The sequence below is a fragment of the Notamacropus eugenii genome, chromosome 1, assembly GCF_028372415.1.
Source record: "Notamacropus eugenii isolate mMacEug1 chromosome 1, mMacEug1.pri_v2, whole genome shotgun sequence".
NCBI classification, from domain to species: domain Eukaryota; kingdom Metazoa; phylum Chordata; class Mammalia; order Diprotodontia; family Macropodidae; genus Notamacropus; species Notamacropus eugenii.
Window position 1 is genome coordinate 125,810,385 of NC_092872.1, and position 15,588 is coordinate 125,825,972.

The window sequence follows — 15,588 nt, forward strand, 5'->3', positions numbered from 1 at the left end:
GAAATATGATTAAAATAAGGAAAGTTACTAACATTTGCTCTAATCACTGCCATCAGAAGAATAACAAACACAATTATGTTTCTTTCATGAAGATTGCTTCTACAAGCTTAGACTGCCAGTCTCCTGAAAATTCATCTGGAAAGAGCTCATTTAACTTATCTTTATCATCACTTAAAATCCTGCAGATGAGACATTTAATGACCAAATATAGTCATGGTCTCCAATTCTAAAGAGGAAATGAGTTCTTTGAAAGAAAGCAAAGTTACCCATGAAATCAAAGAAATTATCTCTAATTTTTGCACAGAGAACATACTTGAATGAGCAAATTCATGCACTGTGGATTCTACCTTGAGAGTTAAACTGGAACACCCAAGTGTTTCATCCACTGACTATCTCCATGTTGGAAAAGAGAAACCTAACCATTTCTTATAGGTGACTCTCACTGTCTACTTCTTTTTCCCTACCAAAAAGCAATAGCAAACCTCTATTTACGGGTAAAAAATAGAGGGGCAATAACAATGGTAACAACTTTATTTATATAGCACTTTAAGGACTGGAAAGGACTTTTCACAGTAACCCTATGGGGCAGATAACAGAAATATGATCATCCACACTTAAAAAGAAATGATAATTTTGTTGTGATTTTTTAAAAACAAATATATAAAAATTAATGGCCAACAAGGCATTCTGGCCATTCTTGATCTGAACACAAGAATCTTCCCTAAAAGAATATGATAAGCCATCCTAAGTTCCACAGGACATGGATCTAGCACTGAAAGGGAGTTCAAAGGACATCCAATTCAACTCTTCATTTAACACATAAAGAACTTAAGGCCTGGGGAAGCCTTAGGTGACTTGGCCAAGGTGATACAAGTCACTACTTGTAGCCTCAGAGGCAGGACATAAACCTAGGTCCTCCTCTAAATCTAGATCCTGTACTCCTTCTACCACCATCACATGACTCTAATCAGGACACAGACATATTATTGCTGTTCAGTTTTTAGTCATGTCTAACTTTGTGACACCTCTCGGCAAAGATACTAGAATGGGTTGCCATTTCCTTCTCCAGCTCATGTTATAGATCTAGAAACCGAGGGTTCAGTGACTTTGCCAAGGACACTCAGTAAGTGTTTGAGGCCAGATTTGAACTCGGGAAGAAGAATCTTCCTGACTCCAGACCTGGAACTTTGTGCACTACAGCACCACCTAGCTGCCTGTGTGTTCTACCACACTGACTAATCAGGACAAAGGCAGAGAGGATCAAATATTTAAAGCTGGAAATCATCTAGTGCAACCCCTTTCATTTTACAGATACAGAAACTGAGACTCAAAGAGGCTAAGAGACTTCCCCAAGGCCTATCACTTTCTGAAGTGACAGAATCAGGATTCAATACTACTTTGTGCTGCCTTCAAAAGCTGCCTAACGTACTGAGAGTTTAAAGAACTTGCCCATGGCCACACAGCCAGTATGTGTCAGAGACAGGCCTCCTCTTCTAGCCACGGTGCCCTTTTGCCTCTCTAAACCTGCACTTTGGCTAGATGGAGGAATGGGGGTGTGATTCAGTGACGAGCACTGATATAGAAGCCTGACCAGTGACTCAGGAATCGCTGACAAGGGCAGCTCCATCTTTTGGTACTTAAAAAATTTCTTTCACCATCAAGGCAACCTCAGGCTGTTGCAGATCATGTGACTTCTTTTCCTTTCACAGCTATTTTACAGAGATCTTACCTGTATGAAAATGTCTAGGGAAGTAGGTAGGAGAAAAAAATATATGATCTAATATCGAATGTCATGGCTTGTACCATCCTGTACTGTACTAAAGAATGAATAGTCCTGTCCTCGAATATCTCTCCATCACATAAATGTTTAACTTATATCCCATGTAACCTTAACCACAAGTCCTTGAAGAGGGAAAAATTATATACTATTGTTTTGTAAGAAAAAACCAAAGCAGTATTTTCTGGCTATCTTTCAATTAACAAGGTTTTTAAAAATAACTTCTTCCCTCCTCTCACCAATACCTTAATATAATGTTCATTCATTATGCCCCACACATTATAGTAAAGGGATAAAAGAAATGTAAATGTTCTTCCTGCACTGTGTATTTTTATGTTACAGCTATCGCTTACGTCGGACAATGCTCACAACTAGGAAGAACAATTAGTATCACAGGATTGCAGATTTAGAAGACACTTCCAGAAGTCTAGTCTAACTTTTAATTGATTAGCAAACAAATATGAGTCAATCTACGTCTGAATAATAATTCCCTCCAAGACTTATCCAACAATTAGTTATCCAGCCTTTGCTTAAAAGAACTTCAGTAAGGAGAGTACACTACCATCCAGATGCACGTCATTTCCAATCTGGATAGCTTTAATTGATAGGAAGTTTCCCTTTATATCACGCCTAAATTTGTTTCTTAGAAATTTTTGAACTATTCCTCCAAGCCTGCCTTCTCACTGGGGCTTACTGAAAAGGGGTGAGACTTGAACAGCCTTGAACTTGAAGAATATCAATTTCACAGCTAAGCAGAGGACGTACTAGACATTAAGTCAAAACTCTACTTCTCTGTAACTACTATTACTTGTACCTTTGTTTTCCTTCCACAACCAAGCAGGAAAAGTCCAATTCATCTCTCATTTTATAGCTACGTAATCCTCCTTAAGTCTTCAGATTAAACATCCTTAGTTCCTTCATCTAATCCTCTTCTGATAGAATTCTGAGGCCTTTCCTCATCCAGACTGCCCTCTTCTGTACAGGTCTCAGTTTATAAAGGTCCTGCCTAAAATTGTGGTGCACAAAACATACAGTACTACAGATGTGGTACGCCCATCAGAGAATAACACTATCACATCCCCATTTTCAGTACAAGAGGTTGAAGAAGGAAACCACAATGTTTAAAAGAACATGAATGCTGAAGTCTTCAAGATCACTACTGAGAATGGGGCAGAAAAAACATTTGAGTTAGGTGGTGAACTATTAGAGAAAGGAAGGTAATCCACTGTCGTACATAGACAACATCAGATTTTGTTTTTGCTTGACTAAACGTTGCAAAAGTTGTATTTTTCTTCTTTTTTCTTCAATTTCTTTTTTTTTTTTTGAGAAGCAGGGAGAGAAAATCAATGCTTCCTGAGAAAAATTAAATAAAATATTTAAAAGAGGAGAAAAGGAGGCAAGAACATCCTGAAAATTAGTAGTATCCCTTTAATAAATATTCTATAATTTTGCTAGGAATCAACAAAACAGACAAAAAAGATAAATGTACCTGTCCTTCTGAATTACTGCCCCAGGCATACACATCGCCAGTTGATGCTAAAGCAAGCGTATGTTCGGCTCCTACTGCTACATCTTCAATAACAACCCCAGCCAGGACTGGGATCTGTTGTGGTCGGTTGTGATTCCGAGCACGACCTTCCGGCAAGCCTATCAAACGGTCTGGAACACCCAGAAAAGCAAACATTTTATTAGCACAACATATACCTTGAGTTCTTTTAAAAAGTCATTTTGACCTTTTGCGTGTGTGTGTATATACATATGACAAATTAGGGGAAGAGAAGACAACTTCGGCAAATGGAAATGAACACCACATTCTTTATTTCACACCACTAGTAGCCTCCTCCCCTTAGCCAAACCATATTACCTATATCCCTCCACCACAGTCTATGCTTTTCTGCATATCAGTACACTATTACCTATGCCTCTTCCCCTGCCAATCTCTGCCTGATGATCATACCAATTTATCATTCAAAGAAAAGACTAGGCAACAAACTTTCCCTGGAGTCTTACCCAAGTGCCTGAACTAAATTAAGTTCTCCTAATTGAGATCATCTGCCTTCAGGATATTATGATCTGATTTACACCAAGATTTTAAGTTTTTTCAGTGATATCTGGGCTCATACCTTACTCTCACTATCCAGACTAAGATCCCTTTGAAGGCAGGGGCTGTAGCCTATTTATTTATCTCTGATTTTCCCCAGCACCTAAGCACAATGAATTGTACACAGACAGTACTTAATAACTGTTTGTAGAGTGAATGGAAGGGAATAGAGAACCTAATTCTTGTAAACAGTCTACCTTTTAAACAACTGCTAGTTGGCTTCTAAAGTGTCTTAGCCTTGATCCAAATCCTGCAACTTATAGTAGATTCACTAGATAAACTAGGATATTTTTCTCATCATAATTTTATATAAAACTTTGAGTTAATCTAAACAAAGGGTTGAAAGTAAAAATTGTACCACATGAACCTACAATCTTTTTTTTTTTATCCCTATGATTTCACTGGTATAGGAAACTCCCTTTACCAACAAAGCCTGGCACATTTTGGGAGACTTCGATCCTTGGAGAGTAGAGCAGGACAATTAAGGGTTAGTGAGTAGATCCGACTCAGAATTTGAACCCCAATTTCTTGGCTCCAAGTGTACACTTTTACTGTCAGTAAATAAATATATAATAAGTTCCTATTATGTGCCAGGCATCGCCCTAAGTACTGGGGAGGTAAAAAGAGACATAGAACATTCACCAGCACAAATCCAAAACATAACAGTTCATCCTTTGGAGACAGCTCAGGAGGTCTGCTGTCCCTGGAAACGCAACCAGAGCAAGAGCGCGCTGCTGTCAGAGGAGATGCCGCGCGCAGGGAGAGAAGAGAGGCCAGACCCATAAGGAGGCAGGTGCCCACTGGCAGTTTGGCTGCTCATTCCCCAGTTCCAGGTTACAGATCCGGTGTGGAGTGAGAAGGGGACCTATAGAGGAGGAGAGAAGCATCCCAGGAAAGGGAGGTCTTGGCTATTGTGTGTAGAAAGAAGGAAATTCAGAAGCTGGAAGGAGCAGCTGCAGTGGTTTGGCTTAGATCCCATGAACAGAGCAGGGTCTCACTTCAACATCTAGCCCAGCTTGCAGAGAAATTAATAATCAAGGCAGGAATCCCAAACTGAATCAAAGGGGAGCCTACAATTCTGTCACTCTAATCAACAGAGCTTTCAGCTAACGGATAGGGGCAGAGTCCAGCAGCAATCTACTCTTGCTCAGATCCAAACCCAGATCAAGAACTGGCAGCAAGCAAACTCTGTCTTGGATCAGAGCACTCTGGAAAGACTGAAAGCTTGAGGGTCCCCAGCCTATACCTGAGATCTTAGAGCAACGTAATACCAGCCCAGAATATTTCTTCAGAAGTGTGCGGAGGCCGGTGCTAACATGAAGGCCAAAGACAGGAAGAAAGCTGGAAGAATGGGTAAACAAAAAAAAGAACCCTACCAAAAAGAGTTATTCTGGTGGTAGGAACCCTCAGAACAAAAACCCAAAACAGAACAACCAAAACATTCGTAGGCAGTGCTTCAAAGAAAAACATAGCTTGGGCACAAATTCAACTAGAATTCCTAGAGGGGATGAAGCGAGAGTTTAAGAAGTTTTTATAAATGGAACTTGAAGAAAAAAATGGAAAAGAAATAAAAGCTATGGAAGAAAGAATTGGAAAGAGAATTAATAACTTGGCATAAGAGATACGAAACCTTGCTCCAGCAACACACTCCCTACAAATCGGAACGGATTCAGTGGAAGCCAATAACTTTATGAGGCAATGAGTGTTAAAGTCAAAAGGCCAGGAAAACAGAAGAAAATATAATAAGATATTTCAATGGCAAAAACAACTAACCTGGAAAACAGTTCAAGAAGACAAATTTAAGAATCATTGGACTATCTGATCATCTCAACCAATAAAAGAGCCTCACCATCATCTGAGATATCTATCTATATCTCTCACCACTGAGACCAACATAGAAAAAGAAAGAATACACTGGTCACATTCCGAAAGAAACCCCAAAATGAAAACTCCCAGAAATATCATACCCCAAATCCAGAACTTCTAGGTCAAAGAAAAAATACTGCGAATAGGTAAAAAGAAATAATTCAAGTATCCAAGAATCACAGTGAGGCACATGTGATTCAGCAGCCACAACTTCAAACAGGGAATGTGGAATATGACATTCCAGAAGGGAAAGGATATGGGTATGTAGCCAAGAAAAACTTATTCAACAAAACTCAGTATAATTCTACTGGGTGATAAAATGAACCTTTAATTAAATGGAAGACATCCAAGCATTCCTAACAAAAAGACCAGAGCTGCAAAAATCTTTTAAGTTCAAACACAGGTGTGAAGATAAACACAAAAACGTAATCATAAATGAACAGCAAATGACAAAGGACTAAATAAGGACACTCTGCTTATATTCAAATATGGGGAGATGATACGTGTGTCCTTTCTGAACCCGATCGTCATCAGGATTCACTGAGGAGTCCCATTAGACAAGGACTGAGAGCGATTCTGTTATGTCTCGTCATCAGGATTCACTGAGGAGTCCCATTAGACAAGGACTGAGAGCAATTCTGTTATGTCTTGATGATCTTAAGAAAGAATGGAAAGAAAGGGGAAGAGAAACTGCTCAAGAGAGAATGAGAAAGGAAGGCTAGGGAAAATGACCTTAAAGAATATCAGGGTACACAACACAGAAGGAAGAGGGCAGGAGAGATCAGCTGGCACTAGAATTTCATGATTATGTGAACAGGTCAAAAGAAGAACACACACACAAATATATTTTATTCAACAGGGAAAAACTGGGAAAGGGAAGAAAAGAGAGGGGGGGAATCTGAGGGAGGACAGGTTAAAGAACAGATTGGTCCTAAGCAAAACAAACTCTAAGAATGTACAAAAATATTTCTGATTCTTTTTGAGGTGGCAAAGAACAGGAATCTGAGGATATGTCCATAAATTGATGAACGGATGATCTAGTTAGGGTATATAATGTGATGGAATACTATTGTACTAAATTACTCTTAACAGCAAAAGAACCAAAGAGGATTCCAGAAGAATCCTAATGATGAAACATACTCCTCCAGACAGAGAAGTAAAGGACTCAGTTTTTTTGGACATGACCAATGAAGAAATTTGTTTTGAATCCCATCTGTGTTTGTAATGGGGTTTGTTTTTCTTATGAGACACAACAGAGCTTGACTGACTAAAAAAAATTAAATGAACGAATGAACAAGTAACTAGGTACAGACCACATAAGTTACTGAGATGTGAAATACTATATAAGCTATTAAAGTGCGTGGCCTCTATCCACACATACAAATGCTACATACAAGAAGACAAACTGTACGTGCCCACTGGTCACAACGCCACGAAAACATACATTTATACACTGACAAAGAGAATTAGAAATTAATGTTCAAATGCTCTTCCTCATCTCTCATCCCACTAGACTCCTACACCCACACTTAACTTGTTCCAAGTTGATCTTTAAAAAATAAAGATTCTTTACCTTGTCCAAAAGTATACACATGACCATCCTTTGTCAATGCAACAGAAAACTGTGTGCCACAAGCAACTTTCTTTATTCCGATTCCACAAAGAACATCTACTTTCTGCAAAAGTAAAAGTTATACACACACATTTTGAAGGGGAAAAAACTGCTATTTCCTAAGTTTAGCACATACATAGGATTAAATAAAATCTCATTTCTGGGTAAAATTATTACTGCCTGGGTGCGGTGGTGGTAATATTTAAAGCTATTCACCTACCATCACCAAAATTTAAATGCCTTCCTCCTCACTCACTTCTTTCCTAGTTCCCCTCTCTTAATCATTACCCCCCTAAAACTTATCTGTATAGGAAACTTATGATTAAACCTCCCAAGATACAGCAAAGAATGGGCAAAATTCAAGGAAGAAAAGTAGGCTTATCTCATAGGACAGAGCTAAAAGCAAGGAACCAGAACTACTAGGCCTAAAAAAATGTTTCAAATGGTTGCATAAAATGGAGTCATTTTTGTTAAGACACGGCCCATTCCTCAGGGTGAGGGATGGATGTGTTGACAGAAACAAAGTGAGCAGTGAATCTAAAATATACAATACGAGCACCAAAGGAACTCTACCAACTCAGGTATGGGATGTTACATTGCTTATTTCTGATTGGCATCTAAGTGCAAGGCATTTTATCATTTCAGGTTGTAAACTCTCTAAGATTCATCTGAACAGCAGCGCACCCACCGTGGGACAGGGAGGACAGCAGACCGCTCAGCATCAGCCTCCTCTGCTGCCTGATCTGGAAGGCTTGGTGGGCTGACTTCAGCCCTCTGCTGCCCAGCTAGGAACTCATCTCAACATCAGTATATTACAGAATTAATGAAACAAAAGTGCTCTTAAAGGTTAAAGTTTTATAAATCAAATTACATTTTACATGTTTAATGTGAACTCATTATTTGACAGAACCCTGCATTTATATTATGAAGCATTCTATAATTCTATCAAGTAAAGATTCCTTTAGCAACATAACTAGAAGAAAACAATAAATTAGGAAGTTAAGCTCAAACATTTACTGTATTTTGTTCTTCTTTTATTTCTTTTAAAAATGGAAGCACAGCTACACTCATGTAGCACATGGTCACTTGCTTCAGGAAATCAACTACAGTCCCTGGCAAAAGCGTTTTTTGTGACAGAAGATCATTGAAGAATTTCTTACAGATAATTTCACTATTATCCCTTCATTTCTATACCTTTCAGACTGTAGAAATGCTTTCTACAAGTATGCATTTCTTTCTATGGAAAGGCTAAAACCTATAGTATCTAGGTATAAGTTATTTCTCAGTTTAGTCAATTCCAGTTTAACAGATAAGTCATGTTGTGTTGTAAAATTCACTCTAGGTAAACAATCTGTCGCTGTGGGGCACTGCCTCCATCAACAAAAACCATAGTCTGCCTAGGGCTGGGTAGTTCAGTGCTAGAGGCTTAGTTTCTTTAGGCAGAGGTTAATTGGGTCACACCACTAGTCAATGTCGTGGATAGGATCTGAATCCAGTTTGTGCTGACACCAAGTTCACCACTCTGGAAGAACATGACTATCGAAGCTGCTACCAATTTTACTATAAAATAACAAAAGAGAAGGGCTTTTTAAAGTACGCGTATGGTTTCCTTACTGTTGGAAACTCCCTCTATGAATGCAAGTCAGCACCTTCTCCACAGCTTGCGGCCTTGGAGTGGCCAGTGTCACTTGGGAGCTGCAGTGACTTGCCCAGGGCCACAGAGACAGTGTCTTTCAGAGAGGAAATGAACCCACTTCTTCCTGACTCCAAGGCCACCTTTCTAGCCATTGCCATGCTTTCTTTCATAAAACAATACTAATTAAAAATAAAATGTCATACGGTTAAAATGTTTATAAAGATTATGAAAAACAAGATGATCAAGAGAATTAACCTGTGGTGAAGACTTTGCAGTAGAATTTCCCAAGCCAAGTTTTCCATAGTCTCCATCTCCAAAGGCCCACACCATTGAACCATCTGCAGACACTGCTAAGGTATGATTTAGTCCACAAGCCACCTATTGGGAAAGCATTCAGTAGGTTTACCAAAACATCACAAAACAAACCGCCACATATTTGAAACCTTTTATTTTCCCACCAATTATAAAATAATTTTCTTCAATCTCTTCTAGAATAGCTACACTAAAAGTTATTTATGAATTATTAGCTATAATGCATCAATACATCTCAGTTCCTAATGTTAGTACAGGATTAAAGAACAAACCAAACTTGGTGCTACCTAAAAGCTACATCCTTGATAATGATGATACTTGGTCTTAGCTAGGAATCAAAGAAGTTAATAATCAGGAAAAAACTACCATGATTTAAAATACTCGGTCACTAGTAATCAACCTTATACAACTATCCACAAGTATTTCTCTTTCTTACCTTCTTTGGATCTAGAGGGTACTTATAGTCTCTATATGCTAGGGAGAGATCCTTAGTCATCTAAGAGCAACCTCTACATTCTTACCACAACAAACATTTTCATTAAAAGCAAAAACAATTATTATCCTATAAAAGAGAAAACTGAAATAAGGCTTCCAAATGACAATCAAAAGTTTTTCTTCTTTCTGTTCAGTACTATTTGGAACATAGGTACCCCCAAGATGATCTACTGTTGCAGGTTAGAAAAGAACAGGGCCATCCTGTAGGTATTTTACATTTTGCCATTATGATAAAGGGATGTGTTAATACTTAAATTCTGATGTTAGAAAAAAATTCAACGTCCCAATAAATTTAAAAACACTCCAAAAACATAAAAAAGTGACAAAGTGAATCTGCAACGAATATAATCTTAAAGTATGGAGTGCATAAATGAACACTGAAGAGACAAGAAATCATTATCAGACGCACTACTTTACAGACTCATCCCACACCTGTCCAATCTGGTATCCCTCTAACGCCGTCACTCTCTCAGGAAGCTTTTTGTTAGAAGTGTTTCCAAGGCCCAGACGACCATAGTCACCATTCCCAAACGTAAAAAGCTTGCCATCTGACGTCACCACTGCTGAGTGTTTGAAGCCACATGACATCTGAAGTAAAAATAAAACATACATATTTTTTAAAAACTTAATTAGTATAAATAGCAAGCTTATACACATATTTTAAAAACAATTTTAAAAGTTTAATTCATTCAAAAAACATTCTGACTTGCTAAGTCACATTTATATAGATGCCTACAGTTTAGCAAGTGCTTTTCCTTGCAGCTCTGTGAGGATGGTATCGTAAGATTACCATCCTCATCTACTGGTGAGGAAACTACGTGTCAGAGACAGGGACTTTGTCCAAGGTGACAGAGCAGACTGCAGCACTGGGATTCGAACCTGGTTTGAGGCCCGCTGGCTCCTCATCTAACCCTCTTTCCACCATCATGGAAACTAAGTATTTTATTAAATTTAGGGATTTGAATACTAGTTTATTTTAACCTTTATGCTTCTTGCACATAAAGGTGGGAGATCATTTTGAGCTATGTGTGTACTGGACAACTATTTGGCTTTCAAGAATTCTGCTGTTTTATAAATTTACTTGGACTCTGCAAATAATAACGGCCTGATATTCAAAGTTACCATGTTTCTAGGCCATATACTCATTATCAAAAGCAATGCAACATCTCCTCATGCTGATTTCAATTCCAGATCACAGGAAAACCATTTATATATGAGAAAGAAGCTAATTTTGTCTCCACTGCTATAAAATCTTGGAATTTAGAGCTTGAGCACTGAGTTGAAATAACCAGTTCAATAGATTTGTTACACTAATTGCATAACAAGATGTTTCAGGCCTGAAACACATGCTCTACTTATTAAAGAATGTCCTATCACTCTAAATTCCTTTACTTTTTAAAAATTTTCTGTTATGTTTTATATATGTTTATACACACACACACGTATGTATATATACATATGTGTATACATATATATTTTTCTCCCCAACTACATGTTAAAATAATTTTTTAACATTTCTGGTTTGTTTGGTTTTTTTTAGTTTTCTATCCTTCCCCTCCCCACGGTAAGCAATCATATGTAGACTATACATATGTAATTGTGTAAAACATTACCATGTTGGTTATTTTGTACAAGATGACTCGAATAAAAAAATGAAAATGAAAAATAGAAAGCTTCAGTCTGTATTCACACAATATCAGTTCTTTCTCTAATTAATTTACTCTCGACCTTTTATAATATTTCTCATAGTTTCTGTGCAGCATCTGGCTTGTCTATATTTAAAGACTGAACAATAAAGTCTCTTAAGAACCTGAATCACTTCCTCTCCTTGCAAAGCCTCTATTTGCCTAGGTCGGCGTTGCCGGTCACTGTTCCCATGGCCAAGCTTGCCATAGTCTCCATCTCCCCAGCTGAAGACCTCTCCACTTTCAGTTAAGGCCATGGAATGCCCATCAGAGCCACAAGACGTTACTAGCTGTGTTACCACAAAGCCTACAAAAGAATGAAAAGAACAAATCAGCAATACTATATGAAAATTATTCTATTCATTTCTATCATTGCTAAGCTCTTTGCAGCCACAATACACCTGTCATGACAAATTCTAAGCATAAGTTCTTTAAATAAAAACTTCCAAAATGACTTATTTATTTTAAAAACAAAATTTCCTTATTTATCTAGCAAAACTGTAGTTGTTGAAAAGAACCATCAAAAATAAAGCTTAGATAGACAACTTCCAATTTTACAGGAATTTACTCTATATTTTAAGTTGTGATCCAGATACTTTTATTTTCATAAAATGTTCCATTTTTGCATTACTAAAATTAAAAATAAAGCAAGTCATTCACTGACACTTTTTTCTTCTAGTTAAAGCTACCTCTGACACAGAAGGCCTGAAATCCTTTATCATGTCTTTATATTATCATGTACAAACTATTTTATTTTTAAATGAAACACATGCAAAATTATAGTAATCTTATTAACCTAATTATAACTTATGCATCTTCCAAGCACTTGATTATATTCTTCAATGGCTCACAATGATATTTATAATTTGTAACTTGTAATATCAATGTTACTTAATGATGAGTAACTTCAGAAACAATATTGCTAAAATGTAACAATTAAAGCTGTATCCATACATCTACCACATGCAAGAAAGAATTAAACATTTAAATTTATGTGAAAACATTCTACATATATTAAATACACACATAGAAAATGTATATAGATCCTTTTGGATTTAATTCTTCCCATGAATTAGCTCCTGATAAGTTTTAACGAAATCTACATTTTCAACTGCAAAAACCGTAACCTTGTAATGCTGAAATAACCGTCAACACATGAAGGTCATCTGAATTTCCCTGTCCCAATCTGCCATAACTTCCTTCCCCACAAGCCAATACTGTGCCATTGGCCTGGATAACAAAGGTACAATTCTGTCCACAAATGACCTGGAATTAAAAATACATATACACATAAATTTATTACATATATACTTGTGAGTCACACTTTACATCTCTGCTAATATATAAGCTTTAAGATTACAACATGCTAAGGCACTCTCTCACACGTGATATGAAGCTACCCAGTCCTTAATCTTAAAGCAGCCACTTCTCCTTGACCATCACCACCCTGCCAGTTCATCAAGACAGCTGTGAAACTAGCATAACTCTTTCACGTATTTGAGATCCTGGATAACCTTGCCAAAAAGGAGAAGGTCAGAGGCTAGTATCAAGGAGCAGCTAATTAATAGAAACCAGAAGAACGTTCAGACAAAATAAGCCTACACATCATTTGAAGTGCAGAGAAAAAGCAAACTACATCGGCAATTCCAACTCAATTCAACTCAATAAACGCTATTCAGCATCCACTGCTTCAATAGCACTGTACTGTCTGGGGCATAAGGACAGAGAGGGGACGAATGTCACATCAACATCCCTAAAAAAGTTACAACCCCGCCAGGGAAACATGTATCAGAACAAGTCATTGTGACACAAGGCAAAAGGGAGTAAGTATAAAGAAGTATTAGGAGGCAGCAGAGGAGAGAGAAATCAATGACTACTGGATGACAGTGGCGCCTGAATGGTGAATAAAAAGGATTTCAAGACAGAGAAATATGAAGTTAGTTAATTCAGAAGAGGCAGACAACCTAAAGCCAAACATTCTGGGGTGACAAGGAAGAAACGGTGAGCACAAGTTAGAATGTAAAGTACGTGAACTGGGGACAGTGTGAAATAAGGTTGCCAAGGGGGCATACGGGTGACTATGAAGTGTTACACTGAGTACATTTTATCCAATGAGCAATAGCAACAAATGAAGCTTTTGAGCGGGAGAGGATGTAATCAGACTGTACACTAGTAAGATTATTTTGGCCATGAAGGATCAATTAAAGAGTTGGGAAATTTAGGCACCAATTGTTTTTTTAAAGGCTAAGAAACTAGGAGGCTCAAAGACGTGTTAATGAAAGAAAAAGGGAATCATTAATTAGGGGTGTATATAAATGCATACTAAGAAACAGTACTATTTCTATAATAATGTTGTACATAATGTTTATATGAATATGTACAAAGAAATAATAATGAATTATAATGACAATTCACTTGGGAAAAAAGATACTTGGAAATCTACTAGAAACCCTCTAAACTACATCTTTAAATTAATCTAAAGAGTCTTTTAGTAGCACTTTTATTTGTAAAGTACACTTTATAATCACTACTTGAGATTTCTGACAACAAGACCAGGAACAATACATCTTTACCACAAAGTTATTGCCAGTGCTAGTATCAGAATTTTTAGCCCTTTAAAATTTTCTCCTCCATCACTGAACCTAATTACCTGCTGAGCCTGTGAGAATGAAGGAGCAGCAGCTGGTATCATCACGTTTCTACCAGCCTCAGCGAGCTGTCCATGCCTTCCAGCACCCCACAGATAGACATCACATTTGCCTCCTAGATGCCAGTCCTATAAAATCATAAAGACAGTCATAAAATCTCTAATAGGGAAAACACAAATTAAAGGAACTCTGAGGTTTCACTTTAAACTCATTAAATTACAAAAAATACTTAAGAGGGCATCTGTCGATGCAGTAGTGATTGTGGAAAAATAGAAACACTAATAGACTGCTGGTGGAGCTGTGACTGATCTAAGTGTTCCGGGGAAAAATTGAAATTCTGTAGGAAAACCTACTAAACTGCTCCTATCTTTTGGATCCATCACCCTACTAATAGATATATGTATATATACAGCAAAGGTAACAGATCCTAATAAAACTATTTGCAGCAGCGTTCTTCGGGGTAGTAAAAAGCTGGTAACAAAACAAGAGCCATCTGGGAGATAGCTGGATACGTTGTGGCAAATGAACGTGATCCAACGGCACCGAATCCTAAGACTCAAAAAATAAATGGAAGGCAATAGGGAGCACTTAGGAGGACCGATGTAAAACTAAGACAGTGAAACCAACAGAAAAGTAAATGAAAACAACACTAAAACGAGTCCAAACTCAAATTAACCGCACAGACCAATCTTAGTCCCAAAGAAATGGGAAGAAAACATATCTCTCCCCTCCATAAAAAAGATGGGAACAGGTGCTGTCAGATACAGCTATTGTGTCCGTGGGGTTTTACTTAAATTTTTATTTACGTGTGGGAGGGGGGGGTAATACTGGGAAATGATTTTATACTTTAAAAAAAGGCATAAGTAAAAGTCATTAATTGTGGAAAATATTAAATAATAATTAACGGTTTCCCAAATAAAAGAATGGCTGGTAGAAAAACAAATCTGGCAGGAAATAAAACTGGGTGATCCATGTGAGATCAAGGATACCATATAATGAAGCTACATGACAGAAAAACAACCATATTTGGATGTACTTCAAATATATATAAATATCATTTTCACTAACCTCAGGCCTTGATGTTGCCCAAGACATAATCTGTTCATCCATACCATTAATCCACTTACTATTATCCTGCAAAGGCATGGAACATATTAGGATGAATATTGTAATCAATACTGTAACAGTAATCAACTTACTATCTGCTGATAGCTCAACTCCTTCCTATGGGCAAGATGATGTTAGTTTTATTAAAAACCTAAGAGAATTAGCTCTACAAAATGGCTCTCGGTGCTGCATATGGATCAATATTTGAATGTCTACTCTGTGGAACGTAGTGGGTTTTACTGATTCAATGTGCTCTTTCTCATACTGTATTTTTAAAACACCAAAATACACTTACAAAAAATAGAGAAGAAAAAGATAACAGTTTCTCATTGGGCTGATCTCCTTGGAC

The 15,588-nt window shown here is 37.4% G+C and overlaps 1 protein-coding gene across 11 annotated transcripts in view; it reads right to left on the reverse strand.

Moving 5' to 3' along the window:
- The window catches only part of HERC1 (HECT and RLD domain containing E3 ubiquitin protein ligase family member 1), a 195,637-nt gene that overhangs the window by 8,637 nt on the left and 171,412 nt on the right, over positions 1-15,588 (reverse strand). For all 11 annotated transcript variants that reach the window (XM_072613461.1, XM_072613495.1, XM_072613513.1 and 8 more), the window contains 8 exons: positions 15,201-15,266; positions 14,135-14,260; positions 12,612-12,750; positions 11,610-11,791; positions 10,232-10,387; positions 9,248-9,370; positions 7,318-7,420; positions 3,267-3,436 (listed from right to left, as the gene is read on the reverse strand). In XM_072613461.1, the coding sequence (XP_072469562.1) occupies positions 3,267-3,436; positions 7,318-7,420; positions 9,248-9,370; positions 10,232-10,387; positions 11,610-11,791; positions 12,612-12,750; positions 14,135-14,260; positions 15,201-15,266 (1,065 nt within the window). The remainder of the gene's footprint in view (positions 1-3,266; positions 3,437-7,317; positions 7,421-9,247; positions 9,371-10,231; positions 10,388-11,609; positions 11,792-12,611; positions 12,751-14,134; positions 14,261-15,200; positions 15,267-15,588) is intronic.